The sequence below is a fragment of the Triplophysa rosa genome, linkage group LG5 (genome assembly GCF_024868665.1).
Source record: "Triplophysa rosa linkage group LG5, Trosa_1v2, whole genome shotgun sequence".
In the NCBI taxonomy this organism is placed as follows: Eukaryota; Metazoa; Chordata; class Actinopteri; order Cypriniformes; family Nemacheilidae; genus Triplophysa; species Triplophysa rosa.
Window position 1 is genome coordinate 12099131 of NC_079894.1, and position 20443 is coordinate 12119573.

The following is a 20443-nucleotide window of genomic DNA, read 5'->3' on the forward strand; positions in this document are numbered from 1 at the left end:
CGAACCTGTATGACTTTCGTTCTTTGCCGAACACAAAATACTATATTTTGAAGAATGTTGGTAACAGAAAACCGCTGGTCCCCATTGACGCGAATTGGTTTTGTGTCCATACAATAGAAGTGAATGGGGACCAACGGTTTTTGTTTACCAATATTCTTTAAAATATCCTCTTTTGCGTTTTGCAGAAGAAAGTCATACGGGTTTAAAAAAGAGGGTGAGTTAATGATGACAGAATTTCCATTTTGGGGTGAACTGTCCCTTTAAAACCAGAGCATAAAATCTACTCAAATAAAACAGACACAAAAATATCATCATCATAACACTTACAAATGTATTTTATTAACATACTTTTTCAGTGGTCAAAGGTAATATACATATTTGACACAACCCCCAAACATACTCTTTAATTTAATAGTTCAAATATCTATCTGAATGACAGAATATTGAGGATTTTTTGGGGTTGAAATTGTTTGGGTTTCACAGCAAATTCATGCAACCCCAACACAATATCTGGGTTACGTTTTGAATGTCACTTCAAAGTGAAGTTTGTTATTGAGGAGTTATTTGGGCAGCAGAATACATGAAATGCTCATCTAAACCGTTGAGGACTGATGGGACTTTGTCTGGGTATAATTTAGAGGCTTAATGACGAGAAATTTCAGCTTAGTTTGCATACACAGACGGACATATTAACAGATTTCTTTTGACAGCCAAGTTAATACAGTAATAAATCTCAACACAATCTATATCTTGTGCAAAACCCTTTTAAACTTTAAACATCATCATGGGTCACACAAAAGTATCAAATTACATATAAAAGCTAGTAGTTGGGCACTGTGGATAGCCGGCATACACTGAAAATTTGAAAATAAATTATCCAACATAGAAAGAAGTCCTTTCTTCCAGCCTTTCGATGCAGCGGTCAAAGCGTGTCCGTATGATGACTTGCAGCAGTTCTGAAAAGTGAAGCGGTCGAGCAGTAGTAGCTGTCTTTTCAATGTAAATAACATAGCAGGAATGCCCTCCCCACAACGGTCAATGTCTGGGAGTGATGCTGTGATTGTAACAACCCATAAAGTGCTTTCGCATTTGGACGATAAAAAATGTTACAAGGGGATAAAATCACAAGTTCAGGGCAGGCACAACCTTGAGTCCAGTCCCTCATTTTTTGAACGGTGTTAGGATATTGTGCCAGAAATTGGAGGTCTTGCGTTTGGGTTCAGCCAACATGATGACCTGCTGCTGGGGAAGGGAGGTGGGGAGCGTGGGATGCTTCTGACGCAGCAGGAAGTCATAGTAGGGCCTGGTCACAGCTGCCGGGTGGAGGAAATAAACAAGGGTCATTACTCTGGGAACCGGCAGCCACATTTATTTCATTAGAGATCAGCGTGACCGAGCATGGTTTTAGCATGTGTTGTAAGACTAGCTTAATTTAGTTGTTGCACATTTTGTATTACACACTGTAGATTTAAGCCGGGCCAGTTTGTAATACTGTGACATATTAATGGTTTTAGTGTCTCTAAAAGCACAAGGATTGCTAGTCGATTACGTAGACTAGACGTGCCTTAGAAGGGGTTAAATCACATTAACATACTCTAGAATTACCCTTGACTACTCGATTGGCTCTCTACTCTGAGAGGACACCCAGGATATCGCCCTTCGCAGGACCCCAGGGGGCACCCTAACCCCCTGCCCCTGCCCCTGCCTGCGCTGCGGGGCATCAGGGAGGAGAGGTGAAGTTAAGGTGGCCCTGGGAGACAGAGGTCCTGGAGGTTCAGAAAAACGCAGACACTTGGAAGTTTTTGGGTGAAGAAGTGAAGGAGCTCTGAGTGCCAGCAAGTGCTGTAAAGCTAATGCTTTTCAAACACAAATGCAGTGATAGTGAACAACACAACACACAAACATGATCTTTACTACACACTACGTGCTAAACAGGAATACTTTCACTCTTCATACTTCTTTCTCAAGCGTGATTATATTGTTTTAGAGAATGCAAGTGTGTAAAAATCATCTCACCTTTAGGCTTCCCTGTTGGATGACCTTTAGATGCATTCAGCATGGCCTGCTTCTTTTGGACCTCTGTGATCGTGAAACCTGGTTTGGAGAAGAAACAAAAACACTAATATGCTTTGTGATTCTTATTGTGAAAAATTCTAATTCATGACAATATCACTGGAAAGGTCTATGCGTCTAGAATACACATTTGACCAGTTTATTACAATATAAATAGTGTAGAAAAGTTATTTTTTGGTCATCTGCCATGGTCTGTGTTTTGTACATTAAAGTTTGATACTTATGATTGGAGATTTGTTGTAATAAGTATTGCCTGAATGAGATCAAATCAATGCTTCTGATTATTATTCCTAGAGTGATGTTCACCTGTCTCGAGGTCATGCTGGACCTGTTCCCGTTCATCTGTAAAGGCCCGCAGCCAGCGCTGCTTCTGCTCGGGTTTCTTGGCACACAGGAGGTGAACCTCCTCTCCTCCGGGAGAACACAATTTCAAGGCATTCTTCACACTCACATTAAAGTCCTTATCCTTCCCATCTTCCACATCTACCACTTGCATCTGATCCATGTCTAACCGACCCTTGTAATACAGGATGTCCCTCCGAAGCAGATCCTGCGGGGACAGTAAATCAACTTATTAATACACAATCATTTTATTAGCATTCAGAAACAAATGGCACAAATGCTCTCAACGTAAATTAGAGTGCACTGTATGTGCTGTAGTTTAAATAGTAGAGAGCATGATGTTAGCGATAAATAGATCAACAAATAAATGTGTACAATAAATAGAAATGTTTAATACTTCACTGTAACACTGACTCACCTTTTTACAGAAAACCAACTGGTGGTCAAATAGGAAGAAAATGCGCTGTTGGCCTTTGGCCTGTGGCTGAGAGATCTTGGTCAGGTCTCCTGAGAAAATCAGGTCAGAGCTTCTGCTCAAGATGTCTTCACCCTAATAACAGGAAAAGAGGCTGTAAGAGCTTGCTCATAAAAGCGAGACAATATGAAGTGATGAGGTCTGTGTTTTACCTCCCAGTCCTCTATGGAGCTCTGCCACTGAGCGATTTTGTCGATGTTCTCCAGACGCCTCTTTCTCTCATTGATCAGTCTGGCCACATTCTTCATTGCGTTTAAGGCAGCCTCCACGTCCTTATAATCTCTGAACACAAAGACTCGGTCATGACCATTGCACCAAGGCACAGTATACTAGATCTACAGTACCATGACAGAAGATCAGCACCTGTGTTGTGGGTTGGTATACTTGAGCAGTTCAGCCAGCTGTAGAGGGTACTTGCAGATCTTTTGCACAGGAGTAAGCAAGAACCCATCTAGAGAAATGTCAATCATCTTCTGCAGCAAGCGACAGGCCTCAAAGAAGAAGACATACTTCTTGATCTTCATAAGTTTGGAGAGCTGCACGCAAGCATTGGGGTGGTTGTTGCAATACTCGGAGTAGATCTGGAAGTTTGTTTGCTGGATAGAGAAAAGAAAGGAACGGAATGAATATCTGTGGAAACCTGCAAATCAGAAAGAGGCCTTTGAAGTCAGCTTACATGCTCTAAGAAGCACGAGCCGATCTCGCTGAGGTGTGGCTGGTCTTTGTTGAATTTCTTCTCCAAGGCTTTGACGAACTTCTTTTGAAAGCGGTACAGCTCATCGATGTTGCCGAAAATAGTACGCAGTTGCTCTTCTGTAAACATGTCTGTCCTCCTCCGACACTGTTTTATATAGCCCTGGAAATCATTAAAGAGCCGTCAAACCCTCCATGCTACAAGCACTAAAACTTTACATGCAAGCGCTAAGTTATTTTTAGCCGAGAGTGGGACTTGATTTATTGGCAATGTATAAACGGTTTTGACATGCAAAAAGAGAAAAATCATTCAAATCGAATAAAAATGTACATGGTGAGCTAGATAAACCCATTGGAACATCTTACGCCACTATCCAGTTGTAGTGTGATGAATATCTAAGCAGTGTTACAGCTGTGAACTCTTTCCCCACCAGCATTAAAAAAGTTTCACAAAACCTTGATAGTCAACGGAATATTTTCTTTTATGAATATATGAACATACAATACATCAAATGAAAGAAAAGAGCCCCTGCTTTTATCTTAAAACCGTGGATGTCCAAATTCGCTATTCAGAAAACTGTTCTTTTTAAATGAATAAATCTTGTTTTGTCATTTTTTATTGGTTAGATATTTGCAAGAAGACCCCGTGACAAACATAAAGGGTGACTAATAACAATGATTTATGGCCAAAAATGACCAAATATGGAGATATAAGGTTTCAGAAGGACAGCAACAGTATTGTACTCTCTCTTATAAAATCGTTCCCATTTCATCACCCTTTTGATTGTGGATATGCAACATTTTGAACAAAACGCTGGAAAAATTGCTTAGATTGTATTCAGAACCATTATCAAAATAGCATTTGCTGCTTTTAGATTCAGATGCTGTACTTGTTCAGAAGATGAGTAACAGTGCTCCCTACTGTATGACAGTGAAAACATTAAGCTTGCTTTGTTCATTATTCCTCGTTCTATTCATCAGGTCATTTTCTAAACATGTAAACAGTTACTCCACACACACTACAATGCTATGTAACAAGATCCACACACTGAGGTGGAACTGATCAATGTGAGCCATGTGATACAGTGAGAGAGGAACTGACCTCAAAGATGTCTTTCAGGTGTTTGATGTAATCCCTCTCTGTGCTCATGATCTCATTGATAACGTTGGCTCTCATCTGCTCCTTGCAGGGCAGACCAGGTCCTAGGGGTCCCCCTAAGGTGGCCCCACCCCCGTCTGTGACCCCGTCCAGATGGGCTAGATACTCATCCATGGGCTCATCCTGGTTCACACGTAACTACCAATAACAAAGATAATAGTTCGCAATATAATAAATAATATACATTGATTCATATTTTACCAATATAATTTTGTTTACAGCGGCACGCATTTACCTACAGTACATTCACTAGGCAGCTAAAAAACAAGCTTAAAAAAAACCTGCTTTTCTAAAAACACACTGACATAACCGACCCCCTCAAGGTAGAGCAATGCAATAATGATGACATAATGTGACAGTAATCTAATCTTCTTTGTAGCAGGAGTGAGATGTCTGTTCTCTTTTACCCGAACAAAGCTGGCAGGGAACCAGCCTTCGCTGTCCAGCACCCGGCCCCACCACCACTCCTTGTTTGTGGCGTCCACTACTTCGATGACATCCCCAGCCTTGAAGCCCAGCTCCTGGTCATCCATGGTGACATGGTCCCATAGAGCCTCCGCGCACACGCTGCCATCACTGATCAGCTATTGAGACGCACATAAATACAGTAAAATTCCATTACAATGTACACAATAATACAAAATGGCGCCACATGAAAATCAAGTCTACAGCATTTCATTTCCAAGGTTTATTCAACATGTAACTGGTACATTGAATTTCTTACATCTTGTCGCTTTACTGTTTAATAAACAATGTAAAGGGATCAGCACCATGGTTAACATTAGCACATTAGTTGCAAGTGATAGGAATAAAGTTATGTTTACATGGTTTGGTGAGCCGTGATGACTGTAAAAGGGCAATTTCAGTATTGGATCTTCATAGACCATGAAATAGTTCCTGTATCTTCATGTGCCCATGGGCGGAATGTTTAATAAAAGTATAAAAATAAGACTTCATGAACTGAACTTTCAAATCCAAACTGCATTGTATTCCTTGAAGAAACATTACCAAATTGAGCCTTTGTATTTTCCATGACTAGTTGTTTAAATTTTCCACCTTTGCTTACAAAGATCAGCTTGGCAACTGAAACGAAGCGCAGGATAATATATTACCACCTCATTTAGTATGAAATGCTGCCAAGCTTAACCATCTCAACAGTGCAGCAAAACATGATCTATGACGGCACTGCTTATGATGTCATAATACAGCATCCACGCAGTATCATCACACTCAATTCTCTGCTCACAGTGATGCACTGGAAGGCTGTATTGACACCCCCTGAATCCAGAGCATCCGCTGCTTTCTCAACACACAGCTGTGACTATGTAGTCTGTTGCCTAGCGACACGCCCACATATGTTCCCATGTGCCTCCTCTTCACGGCCTGTGAGTTACAGCTTCTTGGTTCTTTCCAAGACTCTACAAGAAGAGACAGCTTTGGCATACATACTGTAGTACAAATAAACAATAAAAATGAAACAAAATAAGCTAACTGTAAAGGAACGAGGATTGTTTCTGTTTGTAAAACTGGTCCAGCTCTTCTATTTTTCCATTGTAATACAGTAAAAACACAGCGTCTGACAAAAAAGCTGATCCAAACCATGATGTGCAATTTGTATGTTAAAAAAGATCGGTCTTATTGGACAAGAACCCGACTGATGTTGTAGAATCCTTTGGGCATCTGATCTGAACTTGCTGATTCTGGCATAAAACAAATCCTGACATGGGCCAAAGCCGTAAGAGAATTCACAAGAGAGCCATCACAGCATTAATTGTTGTCACTACTCAAAATACAGACGAATAGACATCAACAATAATAGTTAAAAATATATTTAAAAATTGTCATTAAAAGGCTTCCACACATTAATACCCAAATAATGCATTCACATTCCCAGAACCAGTCACAACATCTAAAGATGAGCCCTTAGATCCTTTAAAATTAAAGAGTGACCTCCAACCCCACACACCACCCCCCCCCCAAAAAAAACCCGGGACCCTTTTACGCCATTCCCACCCTGTGACAAGCTGATAAATAATTCACACACGCTCTATCACACCACTTCAGCCTGAAAGCTGCCAGACTCATACACACACGCACACAGTCACACCCATTCCAGTTACCTGTTCTACTGTGATGACTGCATCTTGAAAACCCATCCATGAGTGAGTAAGAGGGAGTAACTTTCCCTCCTCTTCTCCAGCCCTCCTCTCCTCCCCCCGCGCCTGCGCTCTACTGGAAGGCCAGTAGAAACATCAGTACCACATTGATGATGACCAGCAGCATCATGATGACGAACACGACCACCTTCTGGGCCTCCGGGCTGAGGTTGCAGCGCAACAGGAAGTCAGCCAGGCTCTGCCGAGATGCCGTTCGCTGGCCTCCACGAGCCATGACGCCGGGAACCCCCTTGCCTAGAGGTCTGCGAACGATCGTTTGACAGCACACGGTTTCGCTCCCGAGTCCCCTTGATATTCTCCGTAAAGTGCAGTTAGGAGCACGAGGGGGAAGGGTGGGAGAGCCTCCACGTCCACAGTTACCTGCTCACTTCCTTTATGTTCCGTCTCTCGCTTTTTCTCGCACGCGCTCTCTCGTCCTCTTTCGTCGCTCCTCTTGTGTTTCTTTCCCCGTGCGCTGCTGATGTCAGGAACATGGGTGGATGCGTCTCTCCGCCTCCATCTATTTTTCTCCTTTTATCTTTATGTTTTTCTTTCTGACCCCTCGTGTCTCCTCCTCGCTTTGTCCTCCCTTTTGCTGGCTCGCTCGCCTCCGACAACGATGAGCCGTTTAAACGCGCGGCCGTGTTAATTCTCTCTCGGATCAGATAAGCGCACGTCCTTTTAACATCTCATTTGATAAATGACAACCTGAGGGCCAGAAACGGTTGCTCCATCTGTGCTTAGCGGCACTAGCATCCATCCATCTCTCTGTATTGACTTCTGTTTTCCTCCTATTTTTTTCCTCCTATCCTTCTCAGCCAATCGGGTGGCAGTGCTACGGAGCGTATCCAGGATACCAGAGTAGCGGAGGCTGGCCTTAGCAGCAGCAGCAGGGGAGCGTCGGAGGTGGGGGGAGGGTGACGAGAGAATGCGGTACTATCCTGTCATTACACAAGCCTCTCATTGGCTGCACGAGCTGCCCATGATCATACACCCGTCCAAATGCGAGCAGCGAGCACGTCCTGCATGTCTTCTTAAGGCAGTGCTTTTTTGACTCTTTTGACAATTCTGCTTGAGATATTAATTAAAGGCTGTGTGATGTGCAGAGCAGCTCTTGAGCTTTTATTTCCTGACCCAGGCCGATGTTGGATTAACACAGTCATCCCCGCACGGCTCTTTCCCGAGCATCAATTTGGGCACAGCTAATGGGATTAGTGCAGGCCTCGGATTCCCATAACCTGCTGTCTCACTTTCTCACACTCGTCTGCGCACGAATCTCATCCGCACTGTCACACAGCATTGAAGCATACCTTTAAAGTTAGCAGATGTCTCTTTCTGACACACACAAACTAGAACTCAGTCTTTCAAAACTCTTTTCCCCAAAACCAGAGCTGGGTAGATTACTTGTAATCTGTAATCAGTAACTGATTACAATTAATATGACAAAATTTGTAGTCAGTAACATAATCTCTTAGATTACAAATTTTTGGTAACATAATCTGAATGCTTTTGGATTACATTTAGATTTTGATTTAAATCTTATTTGATGTTACATATATTGAAGCAGGATAATTGTGTACCACTTTGACAGATACAATGAGGAAAAATATTCCATTCTTTATCACCATAAAGAGTCTCAACATCTTTTTAAAGAACAGTACGTACAAAATACTAACACTCATATAACTTGTTGTTAGTGTTTACTGCAGAGGTGTAAAGAGTACCTGAAAACCATACTTAAGTAAAAGTACAGATACCTTGCAGCGAAAAAAACTCCATTACAAGTTACAAGTCACCAATTCCAAAACGACTTCAGTAAAAGTCTTCGAGTATCTGATTTTCACAGTACTTGAGTATTTTACTCATACTGAATGTAGGCTCAAAGCAGCACTAGTCCTCAACACTTAAGAGACATGTCGTGAAAAACAAGAAACAGTCGATTCGTGAGGAGAGCAATCGCATTTATTTTATTAAATCATAATAAGACTGAACACCTCAAAATTGCAACAAATCATGGTCGACACCATAACCTACGTCTATTACAAACACCCAAGTCTCATTTAAGCTCAAGTGCTCATAAGTAAGCCAACATTCTTCAAAAAGGTCTCTTCAATATAACGGATAAATAAAATAATGTTAGGTAAAATTAAAAAGTCAAAGCCTTTTTGCACTGGACATGCTGGTTTTGGCCTCATCGCCAGCTGCAGTCATGTCCTCATTTCACATATAAACCGCCAGCGAATGACAACTACGTGATACTGCACTCGCATTCACATAAAGAAGCCATGTTGACAAGTTTTAGTAAATTAGGGCAAAGTCCACAAGATTATAGTACCTTCAATGCCCTGTAAATGGCAATATGAATTATTCTGTAGCAAAAATGAACTGCTGCAAAAAAAGATAGGTGCCATGCAAAATGTAATGTGTAATTGCATTAGTCATTACAAATGTAGTGGAGTAAAGAGTACATATACTTGTTCAAAAATGTAGTCAAGTAGAGAGTAAAAGTTGCTAATATCTTTAATACTCAGTACAACTACAAAGTAGCCAAAAAGATACTTATGTACAGTAACTAATTACATTTACTCCAATACTTTACACCACTGGTTTACTGATAGTAACACTGAATAGTTTTCCCATGAGTTTCCTTAAAAATGAAATGGTGTCTATTAGGGGTGTGACAAGATCTTGTGCCGCAAGATTAAAATGTGACAAGATTTCTCGTTAAGGTCTCTTAATATCAGCATGATGGAGTTTGATGGTGAAATTAGTATTGAAGATGCCCTGCCACTTTTAAATCATATTTTACTTACTAAAATAGATGTAAAATTACATTCAGATTACATTTGTTTACAAAAATACAAAACAAAACAAAAATTTTGAAAATAGATGATATATTGTGAATGCTGGGCACAATTCAGCAGCACAAATCAATTTAGATTGATGACTAATGCCTTTTCGCAATGAATGTTGTGATCTGCACTAATCGCACAAATCATAATATTATTGTTGATAGATTGTGAAGATTAACACTGTTCTTGAACAATACATAGCGAACATAAATGCTTGTTAACAAAAACATGTTAGACTCACTATCGTGGGTTGGTTGTTTTAACAGTTAAAGTGGTAGGTTTACCAAAAAACAAAAAAGTAATATGTACTGTAATCTATGTAATGTAATCTGTAACAATAAAATAGCAACTGTACTCTGATTACGAGTATTTTAAAATGTAACGTAATTCAATTACAAGTACTTGATTTTTGGAATCTGATTACGTAATCCAGATTACAAGTATATCAGTTACTACCCAGCTCTGGAGATAGACTGGCTCAAATTTCTGTCTCATTCCATCCCAGATGTACATGACTTCCTTTCTTACATTGAACACAACAAATAATTTTATATTAAATGCCATCATGTCAGCTTTTTATATGGGGTTAGGTTAACATGGTGAATCTGCTACAAAAAAACACACAAAAACTCAATTGGGTGAATAAATGTCTTCTGAAGCACAGCGATACATTCAGAGAGAAAACAGTTAATATTTATAAGATATTTAGAGATTAATATGTCACATATCCATGGCCACAAACATTTCAGTGCAGTAAGTTTAAATGTCAATAACGCAGAAACTTGCGTGTCTCGTGACCACACATGCCAATGACAACTGCAAATCAAAAAATATGACATATCAAAAACAATGTGAAGCTCAAAGTATTAAAGGGATAGGTTCACCCAAAAATAAAAATGTATTCACCCTCATGTGGTTCTAAACCTATATGACTTCACACAATGAGATATTTTGAGAAATGTCCAAGTGGTTTTGTGTCCATACAATGGAAGTCAATAGGGTCCAATTTTATTTGGTTAACAACATTCTTCCAAATATCATCTTTTAGTGTTTTGCAGACTACCCTTGAATCATTTTTCTCACATTGTACATTTCTCACATTGTTGGCTCTGATATAAGATCACATGACTGCATTTTAATACAAAATTATTTATATTCAACTGAACAACGGAAGTCGTATACATCTGGGATGACGTGTGGGGTGAGTAAATTATGAGAAAATGATCATATTTTGGTGAACTATTTCTCTAAGCTGCATACAACATGGATGTTTTGATGTGTGTATCATGTTTGGACCCTAATTATGATCGACAACAGTGATGCTTCCCTGTGTAAAACAATAACACTGTCCTGCGATGTCCCCATCATTTTGTTTCAGGGCCCCTTATCAGGACAGAAATGCTAAAAACGACAACAACAACAACAACAGCATCAGCACCGGGTTTCTGTGCAGCTCAGTGCACATCGAGCTCCCAGAGGCCAAGCTTTGATTAGATTTTTCTGCTGTTTCTCACTAAAACGCTGAACACATCTACCGAGCGGTGCTTTACAATGATGCACAACAGCCATTAATCACACTCTGACACTTGGCATATTTTCATAAGCAGTTTGAAAATAAGACTTTGAAAATGTTTTTACATAATAGCATCTTCAGATAGCACAACTTCATGTTCAGTCATGCAGAAGATAGCAGCAGGTCATTCTACTGGTCTTGGGCCTCAGGAGAGAGAAAGATGGATTAAAATGATACTTTACTCTTAGACCAAAAAAAATCAGGCAACAGCAACAGCTAAATACAGCTACTGAACCCAAAGCACAAAATTCTATAAGATACATACAGTACAAGACTGAAAAATATTTAGCCAAAAATATAAATGTGCCAAAATCAGATTTTTTTATTACAAAAGTACAGTACAATGTTTAAATGGATCCTCAAAATAACATATTTTTTTTCTGACTTGATAAGCATGAAAAACTGTCTGAATGCAAGTAAACTGAAACACACAGGTACATATTTTATGTCCAACCTCATTTATCGCCAGCTGCTCTCCTCCTCCTCCTCCTGGGTGTCCAAAACGGTTAGAGGCGCTGCGAAACTCATTGTACAGGTCATCTTCACTCCCCACATCATCAGCGAGGCCAGACTTATCCTGTGGTCCATCAGTTATCACCAACGCTGGAAAATAAAACACAAAACTCAATGTCACAGTCCTGCAACATTTGAACTCGAGTTTCTTAAACACAGATTAGTATTAGTCATGGGCCTGTGTATTTGTGTGTTTGACTGGTCATGTAATCTCAACATCTTAAAAGAGATGACCGGGTCTTCATCTCTAGTGAGTGTACATCATTTTCTACATATCTTTAAAAAAAATTGTTTATGTATTTAGCCTAAAATTATTTTGTTTCTGTAAAACCTTTTAAAGGGGCAATGTACAGTACAGTGTATTTAACCCCCCTGCTAGGTTTGGCATCAGATTCACTCCAAAGCAACTTCTGAAAATCTTCTGAAAACTATCCTGACTGGATTTTTAAACATCGAGTCTTGAAAATAGTCAGCAAGAAAACACATTATATAATAACAACATAAATAGGCTACATGAAAATAATGGCTCTCAGTTATTTTCCTTTATTCTTTTCCCATGCCTTATGAAACTAGAGCTTGAATGGTGTGAGGTTCTTATGTTTTGCTTTGTTCTTTTTGAAGCATCCATGAGAATCAACAGCTTCCTGTGGTTTCTGCAGGAACTTAATTCAGAGAGCTCAGCAATCAAATGTGCTAGAAATATATAAAAAATCAAAAAGTTATGTTTTGTCCTCATATGCGATTTCAAATAAGTTTGAGAAAAACGTAAATCATTTACATTTGAATGAGGGATACACCGAAATGTAAATTCTTGGCCGAAGCCGAATAAAAATAAAACACTTGGCCAAAGCAGGGTTCCTACACATTTTCCATTTCGAAATTCCATACTTTTCCAGACTCAAACATACACAGACTTCCCTGGAGATTTTTCAGACAATATTTAACATCTGACAAAGTAGTGGTTTACTGTTCACATGTATATTATTATAATATTTTGCCAAATAATCAGTGGACTGTTATAGCTATACCTGATAAACATTTAATTAACACCAAACCAAGACATGATAAATGTACATTTTATTGGAATTTAGTGCAATGTTAATAATTCGTCAAATTAAATAACTGTATACCTTCAACCCACAGCAACAGAAGGATTGGTGAAATACAATTCATTAATGAACATGAAAAGAGAACTAAAGTCCATTAACTTGGCTTCTTTCAAAATTTGACGACGTTCAATCAGGGCCATACGCAGGATTTTAGAAATATCCGAGGTCCAAAAACTGAGTTTGTCCCAAACAAAAAAAAAGATGTCTTGAGCTACATGTGCATTTTAGAACAATTGGAGTGCAAATTAGATAACAATAGCTAAAACCATGTCTGTCTTTTTATGTTTATCAGTGATGAGTAAACACATGGTCAATTGATATTTTTATACAAATTACCAGATTGAAATACAATCAATCTTTCAGGAGCATTTTGGTTTGGAATGACAACCCCCCAACCCTAACCATACCATGGAAATGGTGGGTACGGCCATGTGTTCAACATGTTTAGTCGAACAGTAGGGGGAGCCTGACTGTTAAGGTTACTGCTGACTAACTGTGTAACATCCAATCACAGCAAACACTCCTCCAGCAGACTTGGTCTAGCGCGGATCTTCTGGCAGCGCTCGAAACATGCTCCAAACTTCATAAAAATACATTTATAAACAGAAATTCTTAATTTTATATTTTAGAAAACCAAATAGGGCAATAGTCTGGAAACTCACAATTTTCTCCATAATTTAATTTTTTCCATACTAATCCAGACCTGGAAAACAATCAAATAAAAATCCATACTTTTCCAAAACGTGTAGGAACCCTGCCAAAGGCCGAATATCCAACACCGAACATGTTTTTTTGCATTTCTTCTATTTATTTAGCCGATTTTTTCACTATTGCATAAACTGAATGATCACAATGTGCTTTTTATATTTTAAACTAACTGACTGCATAAAGAATGCAATGTACTCTGTTCGCCAACAACAAAGTAGTTCGTTAAAAAGTGTCATTTAACAAGCCAACATCCATGCAAGCAATTCATGCTGAGGCTGACTGACAACCGTTTCAGTTCACTTCTCGCTAAACTCCGCCCACAAAAGCTGACTGACTGTTCTCTCAGAAGGTGTAATAAAGCGTGCGCATCTCTCTCTCTCTGTGCTGGTTCCTGCTTGATCGCATCAGACGTCAATGTATTCGCTAAAATGTATTCAACCATATTTCACTTATTCGACCGAACACGCTTTTTTGCTATTTTCGGACGAATCATTTCAGTTGCCGAACATTCGGTGCATCCCTAATTAAAGCATATTAAAGCAATATAACACATTAAATCATTGCTAAAATTTGGACAGGAGTGTGAATGTACTGTAGAATTCAAATGTATTTTTCACATCAATACTCCAGATTTAGCGTGTAAGTGAACTCATGGTCTGCAGATGAACAAAGTTTACCATGGGGAGTCTGATGTTACGCAACCATTTCCCAGACAGGAAACTGAATGACCCTGCAATGTTCTTCATGTAGGCCTAAATGATTTGTATACTGCTGATAAAAGGATTAACCGAACAACAGCTGTAATATTTATTAAGCTGAAACTCATTAATAGTTGCTGGATGTTTGTTAAAACGTGCACATCACATGAATATGAGATTGCTGTTATGAGAAAAGATTGCTGTTATACTAATCAAAGCTAAACATGTGGCACAACAGGTGTTCAAGCAGAAGCACAAGCACAGCTGACTGAAAATCCTTTGTCCAAGGGGAGGTTTTATTGAAACTGCTTTATGGTCAAGTTAGATTGGTCAGTCTTCTGTTCAATAGCTTGAAGCAAGATCTGTGCTGTTTCAGTCGCATCTCATTCATAAAGACAGCATCAAAGAAAAGCTTTGGCTGTTTCAACACATACTGTATAGCATGTGACCTTTTTGTTCTACCTCAAATGATGGTATTAGTAAAAACAATGAATTGCTTGTTGTTTTTGTCGTATAATGTTTTTATAATGTTCTTATAATATTTGTTTTAGCTCAGACTCTCATTCTATCAGCAGCCCAAAACTTCTTCCCAAAACTTTACACTTTCAAGCAGAAAGCAGTGTTGACAAAATGTCTATACACACTTCAAAATCTGGTTCTACAGCGGTCTGGGTGGTCCCAACACAGCACGCATTTGCTGTTGTTATGTCCTGGACAGACTCTATCTGCAGACTGGTAGGCTTCTCTCACAGACACCACTGCTATTATTTACTAGTGTGCAGTGAACCATTGGGCAAGAGACCTGCAAGTCTCTCTCTTCCTGACTCATTCATAATGAATGGATGAGAGAAAATGCAGGTAGCCTCATATTTACACCTCTGAGAGATCCATTGTTCTAACAATGCTGAAGAAAACAGTCTGTTTATTTAAATAAGTCATGTAACAAAATTTGTAATTTAATGTAATACAATAACACTTCAATTGGGTAGATGTTATTAAAAACACACCCAGCGGAATATTACGTCTGCTAATGCAGAAATGTAACTGTTAACCAAACTGGCTGTTTGTGTGAAAATGTCATCCTCTATGTAGGTTAATTGTGGAAGCTGTTGGATTGATTAGGGAGACTGATAGACGAATCAAATCGCTCTAATTTGTTTATCAGGCATTCAGTGGCCCATAAATGCAGCACATGTTAGTGCAGTCGACAGAGTAAAGCATTTCCAGGGCCGCATGGGCTGATGATATCAAATATAATTCACTCAGAGCTGGAAGTCAGACGGTCACAATGGGGTAACCCAAACACTCCTGTCTAGGATTGCCCTCATGCACAAATAAGTTGATATTCTGCAGACGTTTTCTTAGTGATGTTGGTAACAGTTTACAAATTTGTCACTTAACTACATTAGTTAACATTCACTTCAACAATACTTATTATTCAATCATAGTTTATATTAATTTACGCATGTACTAATACATATTTATAATCAAAAGTTGTAATGTAAACAGGAAATGGTATAAACTAACAAAAAATACTTCGCGAAGCGAAGTTCCTAAAATCCCCTTAGGGGCTGTATCCACCGAGGCGCTTTTACGCGGCTGAAAAGCCAGGAGCTCGGCTGAAAACGCCCGCTGCAGGCGCTTTTGAAGGCGCAGCATTTTCCACGAGACGCTGTGGTTGCTATGTATGGTCCCGCCCCTCCTGCACTGTGATTGGATGACGAGTACAAAGTGACATTGACGAGCTGAGCGCTTTTCCCAGAGTTGAATATTTTTCAACTCAGGGCGCCCGGTCAAACGCCGGCGCTGAACGTGAAAAAAACGCATAGCACCAGCGTAGAGCACAGAAAAAAACCGTCAGCTGATGGCTTTTTTTAAAAGCGCGGACGTTTCCATAGGAAACAATTGAAAAAACATGTCGGCCGCAGGCGTATACGCCTCGGTGGACACACCACCATAGGGGCTGTGTCCACCCAGGCGCATTTACGTGGCTGAATATGGCAGGAGCTCGGCTGAAAATGGCAGGAGCTCGGCTGAAAAGCCCACTGCAGGCGCAGCGTTCTGCCCAAAGTTGAGCATTTTTCAACTCAGGGCGCTCGGTCGAACGCCGGCGCTGAGTGTGAAAAAAACGCATAGCACCAGTGCAGAGTGCGGAAAAAAAACGTCACCTGAAGGCTTTTTTTAAAAGCACGGCGTTTCCATAGGAAACAATTGAAAAAACACGTCGGCTGCAGGCGTAAACGCCTCGGTGGACACAGCGCCTTAGCTGTTATAAAATGCACTGCTTCGCGGGGCTTATTGCTTTTATAAAATGGTTATTCCATAAGCATAGCAAGGTTTCATCAAATAAAGTAAATAAAATGATATTTAGGCTATGTAATGTGGTCAGCCGTTATAAATCGGGGTATTTTATAACGGCTTAGAACTCGGCTCAGCCAATCAGAATCAAGTACCAGAACTGACCGTTTTATAATTTATTACCTTAGAATGAGCTATTTCTATCCACATACACTGCGGGTCTGTTACGTGCCTAATATTGTGTGTGGGGAAATAGTTTGTACGGTGTTGTTTTGTTTTCTTGTTTTTGTTTCTCTCTCTCTGCCTGTCGCTCTTTAGGATCGTGCCCATTGGTTAACCGGCTTGTCAGTCCTAATTGACACTTGACTGTGGTATCCACCAATCTACATCGAGGCTCAGCCTATAAAACCCTTCCTTGACACCGGAAACATTAGAAGCATTACTCCCACTGCCACTTGTTTCTGCATAGTCCTTTGTTTGCCCTGTTGAAAAAAACAGCAGTTAGGTATGTTTTGATGCTGGTTTGACCAGCTTAAACCAGCTAAGGACCAGCACATGACCATCTTAAAGCAGCACATGACCAGCTTAAACCAGCACAAACCAGCATCAAAACATCCCAAACCAGCATATGCTGTTTTTTTTCAACAGGGTGGTAGTTTGAGAATCTTCTGAGTGTTTAACGCTGTTAGTCTTTTGTATTTAGTGACACATGGCTCCTGTGCTGGTTAACACCTGACCGGAGGGTTTTTGAACAGGGAAGTATGTCACGTGACTTAGATTGTGCATCATGTAGTTCGGTTGCTGTTAAACACATTAGGTAAGGAGCATTTGCCAACCCATGTAGCCTACTTTTGGTTAGCAGAGAGTGTAGGTTTATTCAGAGCGTTTTAACGCCGAAGACCTGTGTTTTATTTTTTTGAAGGCAGTTTAGCAGGGGACGGGGAAAGTTAGAGTGTGTTTTTGTTTTGTTCTTTGCTTTAGCAACGCTCATGTTCTTTCCCTCCGTGTTTGTGGTAAAAACTGTAAATACCTGTAAAATATTGTGTATATACACTCACCTAAAGGATTATTAGGAACACCATACTAATACGGTGTTTGACCCCCTTTCGCCTTCAGAACTGCCTTAATTCTACGTGGCATTGATTCAACAAGGTGCTGAAAGCATTCTTTAGAAATGTTGGCCCATATTGATAGGATAGCATCTTGCAGTTGATGGAGATTTGTGGGATGCACATCCAGGGCACGAAGCTCCCGTTCCACCACATCCCAAAGATGTTCTATCGGGTTGAGATCTGGTGACTGTGGGGGNAAAATCCCCTTAGGGGCTGTATCCACCGAGGCGCTTTTACGCGGCTGAAAAGCCAGGAGCTCGGCTGAAAACGCCCGCTGCAGGCGCTTTTGAAGGCGCAGCATTTTCCACGAGACGCTGTGGTTGCTATGTATGGTCCCGCCCCTCCTGCACTGTGATTGGATGACGAGTACAAAGTGACATTGACGAGCTGAGCGCTTTTCCCAGAGTTGAATATTTTTCAACTCAGGGCGCCCGGTCAAACGCCGGCGCTGAACGTGAAAAAAACGCATAGCACCAGCGTAGAGCACAGAAAAAAACCGTCAGCTGATGGCTTTTTTTAAAAGCGCGGACGTTTCCATAGGAAACAATTGAAAAAACATGTCGGCCGCAGGCGTATACGCCTCGGTGGACACACCACCATAGGGGCTGTGTCCACCCAGGCGCATTTACGTGGCTGAATATGGCAGGAGCTCGGCTGAAAAGCCCACTGCAGGCGCAGCGTTCTGCCCAAAGTTGAGCATTTTTCAACTCAGGGCGCTCGGTCGAACGCCGGCGCTGAGTGTGAAAAAAACGCATAGCACCAGTGCAGAGTGCGGAAAAAAAACGTCACCTGAAGGCTTTTTTTAAAAGCACGGCGTTTCCATAGGAAACAATTGAAAAAACACGTCGGCTGCAGGCGTAAACGCCTCGGTGGACACAGCGCCTTAGCTGTTATAAAATGCACTGCTTCGCGGGGCTTATTGCTTTTATAAAATGGTTATTCCATAAGCATAGCAAGGTTTCATCAAATAAAGTAAATAAAATGATATTTAGGCTATGTAATGTGGTGTAGAGAGTGTAGGTTTATTCAGAGCGTTTTAACGCCGATTACCTGTGTTTTATTTTTTTGAAGGCAGTTTAGCAGGGGACGGGGAAAGTTAGAGTGTGTTTTTGTTTTGTTCTTTGCTTTAGCAACGCTCATGTTCTAAAAACTGTAAATACCTGTAAAATATTGTGTATATATATTCTTACACCTTTTTGTAAATAAATCTTTGTTACCAGTCTTGCTTTTATCAGAAGTGTACTTCAGAGCTAGCCACAACGAACCTGTTGAAAACAACTTGGGGACGTAACAGGTTCACCATGTTGTTTCTACAGTACCCCTAAATGGACAAACTGTTCTACAGAGCGCGTTTCGTAAATATGTTATATCCTTCTGCAAAGTAGTGAAAATGTGACGACATCTTAGTTCTGTGTCAGCCACCATAGTGCTTCGAAAGGAAGGGGTGGAATGAGCCATTGGTTGCATTTCGCAACCTCACCACTAGATGCCACTGAATTTAATGCACTGAACCTTTAATTATAACTAATGCAAATTAAAGCGATTGCATCTTATCGCAGATCTTATATTTTTGGAAATTAAAAGTATACTTGCATAACCATTACTTGTATAAAACTAACCGTAATGAACAAAACTGCTTTCCAAGTGTATAACACAGAAATACTGTACAACCCTCAAATGTACTATGTGTGTTAACTCATGCATGTTTTATCTGGCTTACTAGGTTAGGGCACCATGCATAAACACACACATATACTTATATTTATCTATACAGTTCTTGATCTGTTAAGGGTAATTTGAGGAGCCGTTCAAACAGGCAGGACTGTAAATGCGCGCTGACCTGTTTCTTCAAATAAAGTCGCCCGACTGCACAAATTCACCTTCCACTCAGTCTTATCCACTTGCACTTTACAGATTAAAGTCCTGAGTTCTAAAACTTCCATTATAACAAGTCATCAAAATGTGGACGTACTGTACATTAGTAAGCAAAGTTAGAGTAGCAAAGTACAGCAAGACTGAAGATAAAAGACTATGAAATAATAGTATGTGCAACTTCACAACCTTCAGCATTTTTAAAGTCACATATTGAAAGTTTTTGCTAAGGTGGCTTTCTTTTTTACAAAGATGTAATTTATGTTAGTAAGTATGACATCTAATAGTCAAGCATATGTTCACAATTTGACACGTTTAAGTTAATTGTCACGTCAAGTCTAAAATCTCTTTACTGTAAGTACAATTTTGCTTTCAGTTTAGTTTTGAAAACACTGAAATGAAAGGGAAAAACATGAAATGAATGACCAGTTAAAAAAATGCATTGCTTCCTTGTTTAGTAAGTTATACTGTTCTAAAGAAAGTATATAATGTTTAAATTTTTGCTAAATATTTAATAACATACATTAAAATGTATATTTAATTTATTATCTAGTACATTGGTAACTATTAGGCAAGTTCTTGTTTTATGTTCTGTAAATGAAAATGCAATAGGAAATGCATATTTGTTTTACCCATGTTAAATGAACATGCGTCTACGATATGGCAATATTTGTTAACAATGCAAAATGCTAAAGCACACCCCCCGTAGACTTAACAGCTATTGCAAAATACATCTTGGGTGCAACTGTCTGACTCGAGTTTTCATCTCTGCTAACAGCTGAGCAAGAAAATACTTCCTCTTAAAATATG

General features: G+C 39.9%; 1 protein-coding gene across 8 annotated transcripts in view; it reads right to left on the minus strand.

The window, feature by feature from the left end:
• Nucleotides 1-314: 314 nt before the first annotated feature.
• arhgef4 (Rho guanine nucleotide exchange factor (GEF) 4) overlaps nt 315-20443 on the minus strand; it is a 39300-nt gene continuing 19171 nt past the window's right edge. For 4 of the 8 annotated variants that reach the window (XM_057334134.1, XM_057334131.1, XM_057334130.1 and 1 more), the window contains 11 exons: nt 11778-11926; nt 5150-5326; nt 4686-4880; nt 3567-3746; nt 3254-3486; nt 3043-3172; nt 2834-2965; nt 2380-2623; nt 2017-2094; nt 1606-1856; nt 1200-1313 (listed from right to left, as the gene is read on the minus strand). In XM_057334134.1, the coding sequence (XP_057190117.1) occupies nt 1612-1856; nt 2017-2094; nt 2380-2623; nt 2834-2965; nt 3043-3172; nt 3254-3486; nt 3567-3746; nt 4686-4880; nt 5150-5326; nt 11778-11926 (1763 nt within the window). In that variant the 3' untranslated portion in view covers nt 1200-1313; nt 1606-1611. The other 4 variants (XM_057334133.1, XM_057334136.1, XM_057334132.1 and 1 more) reach the window with 3 other exon arrangements.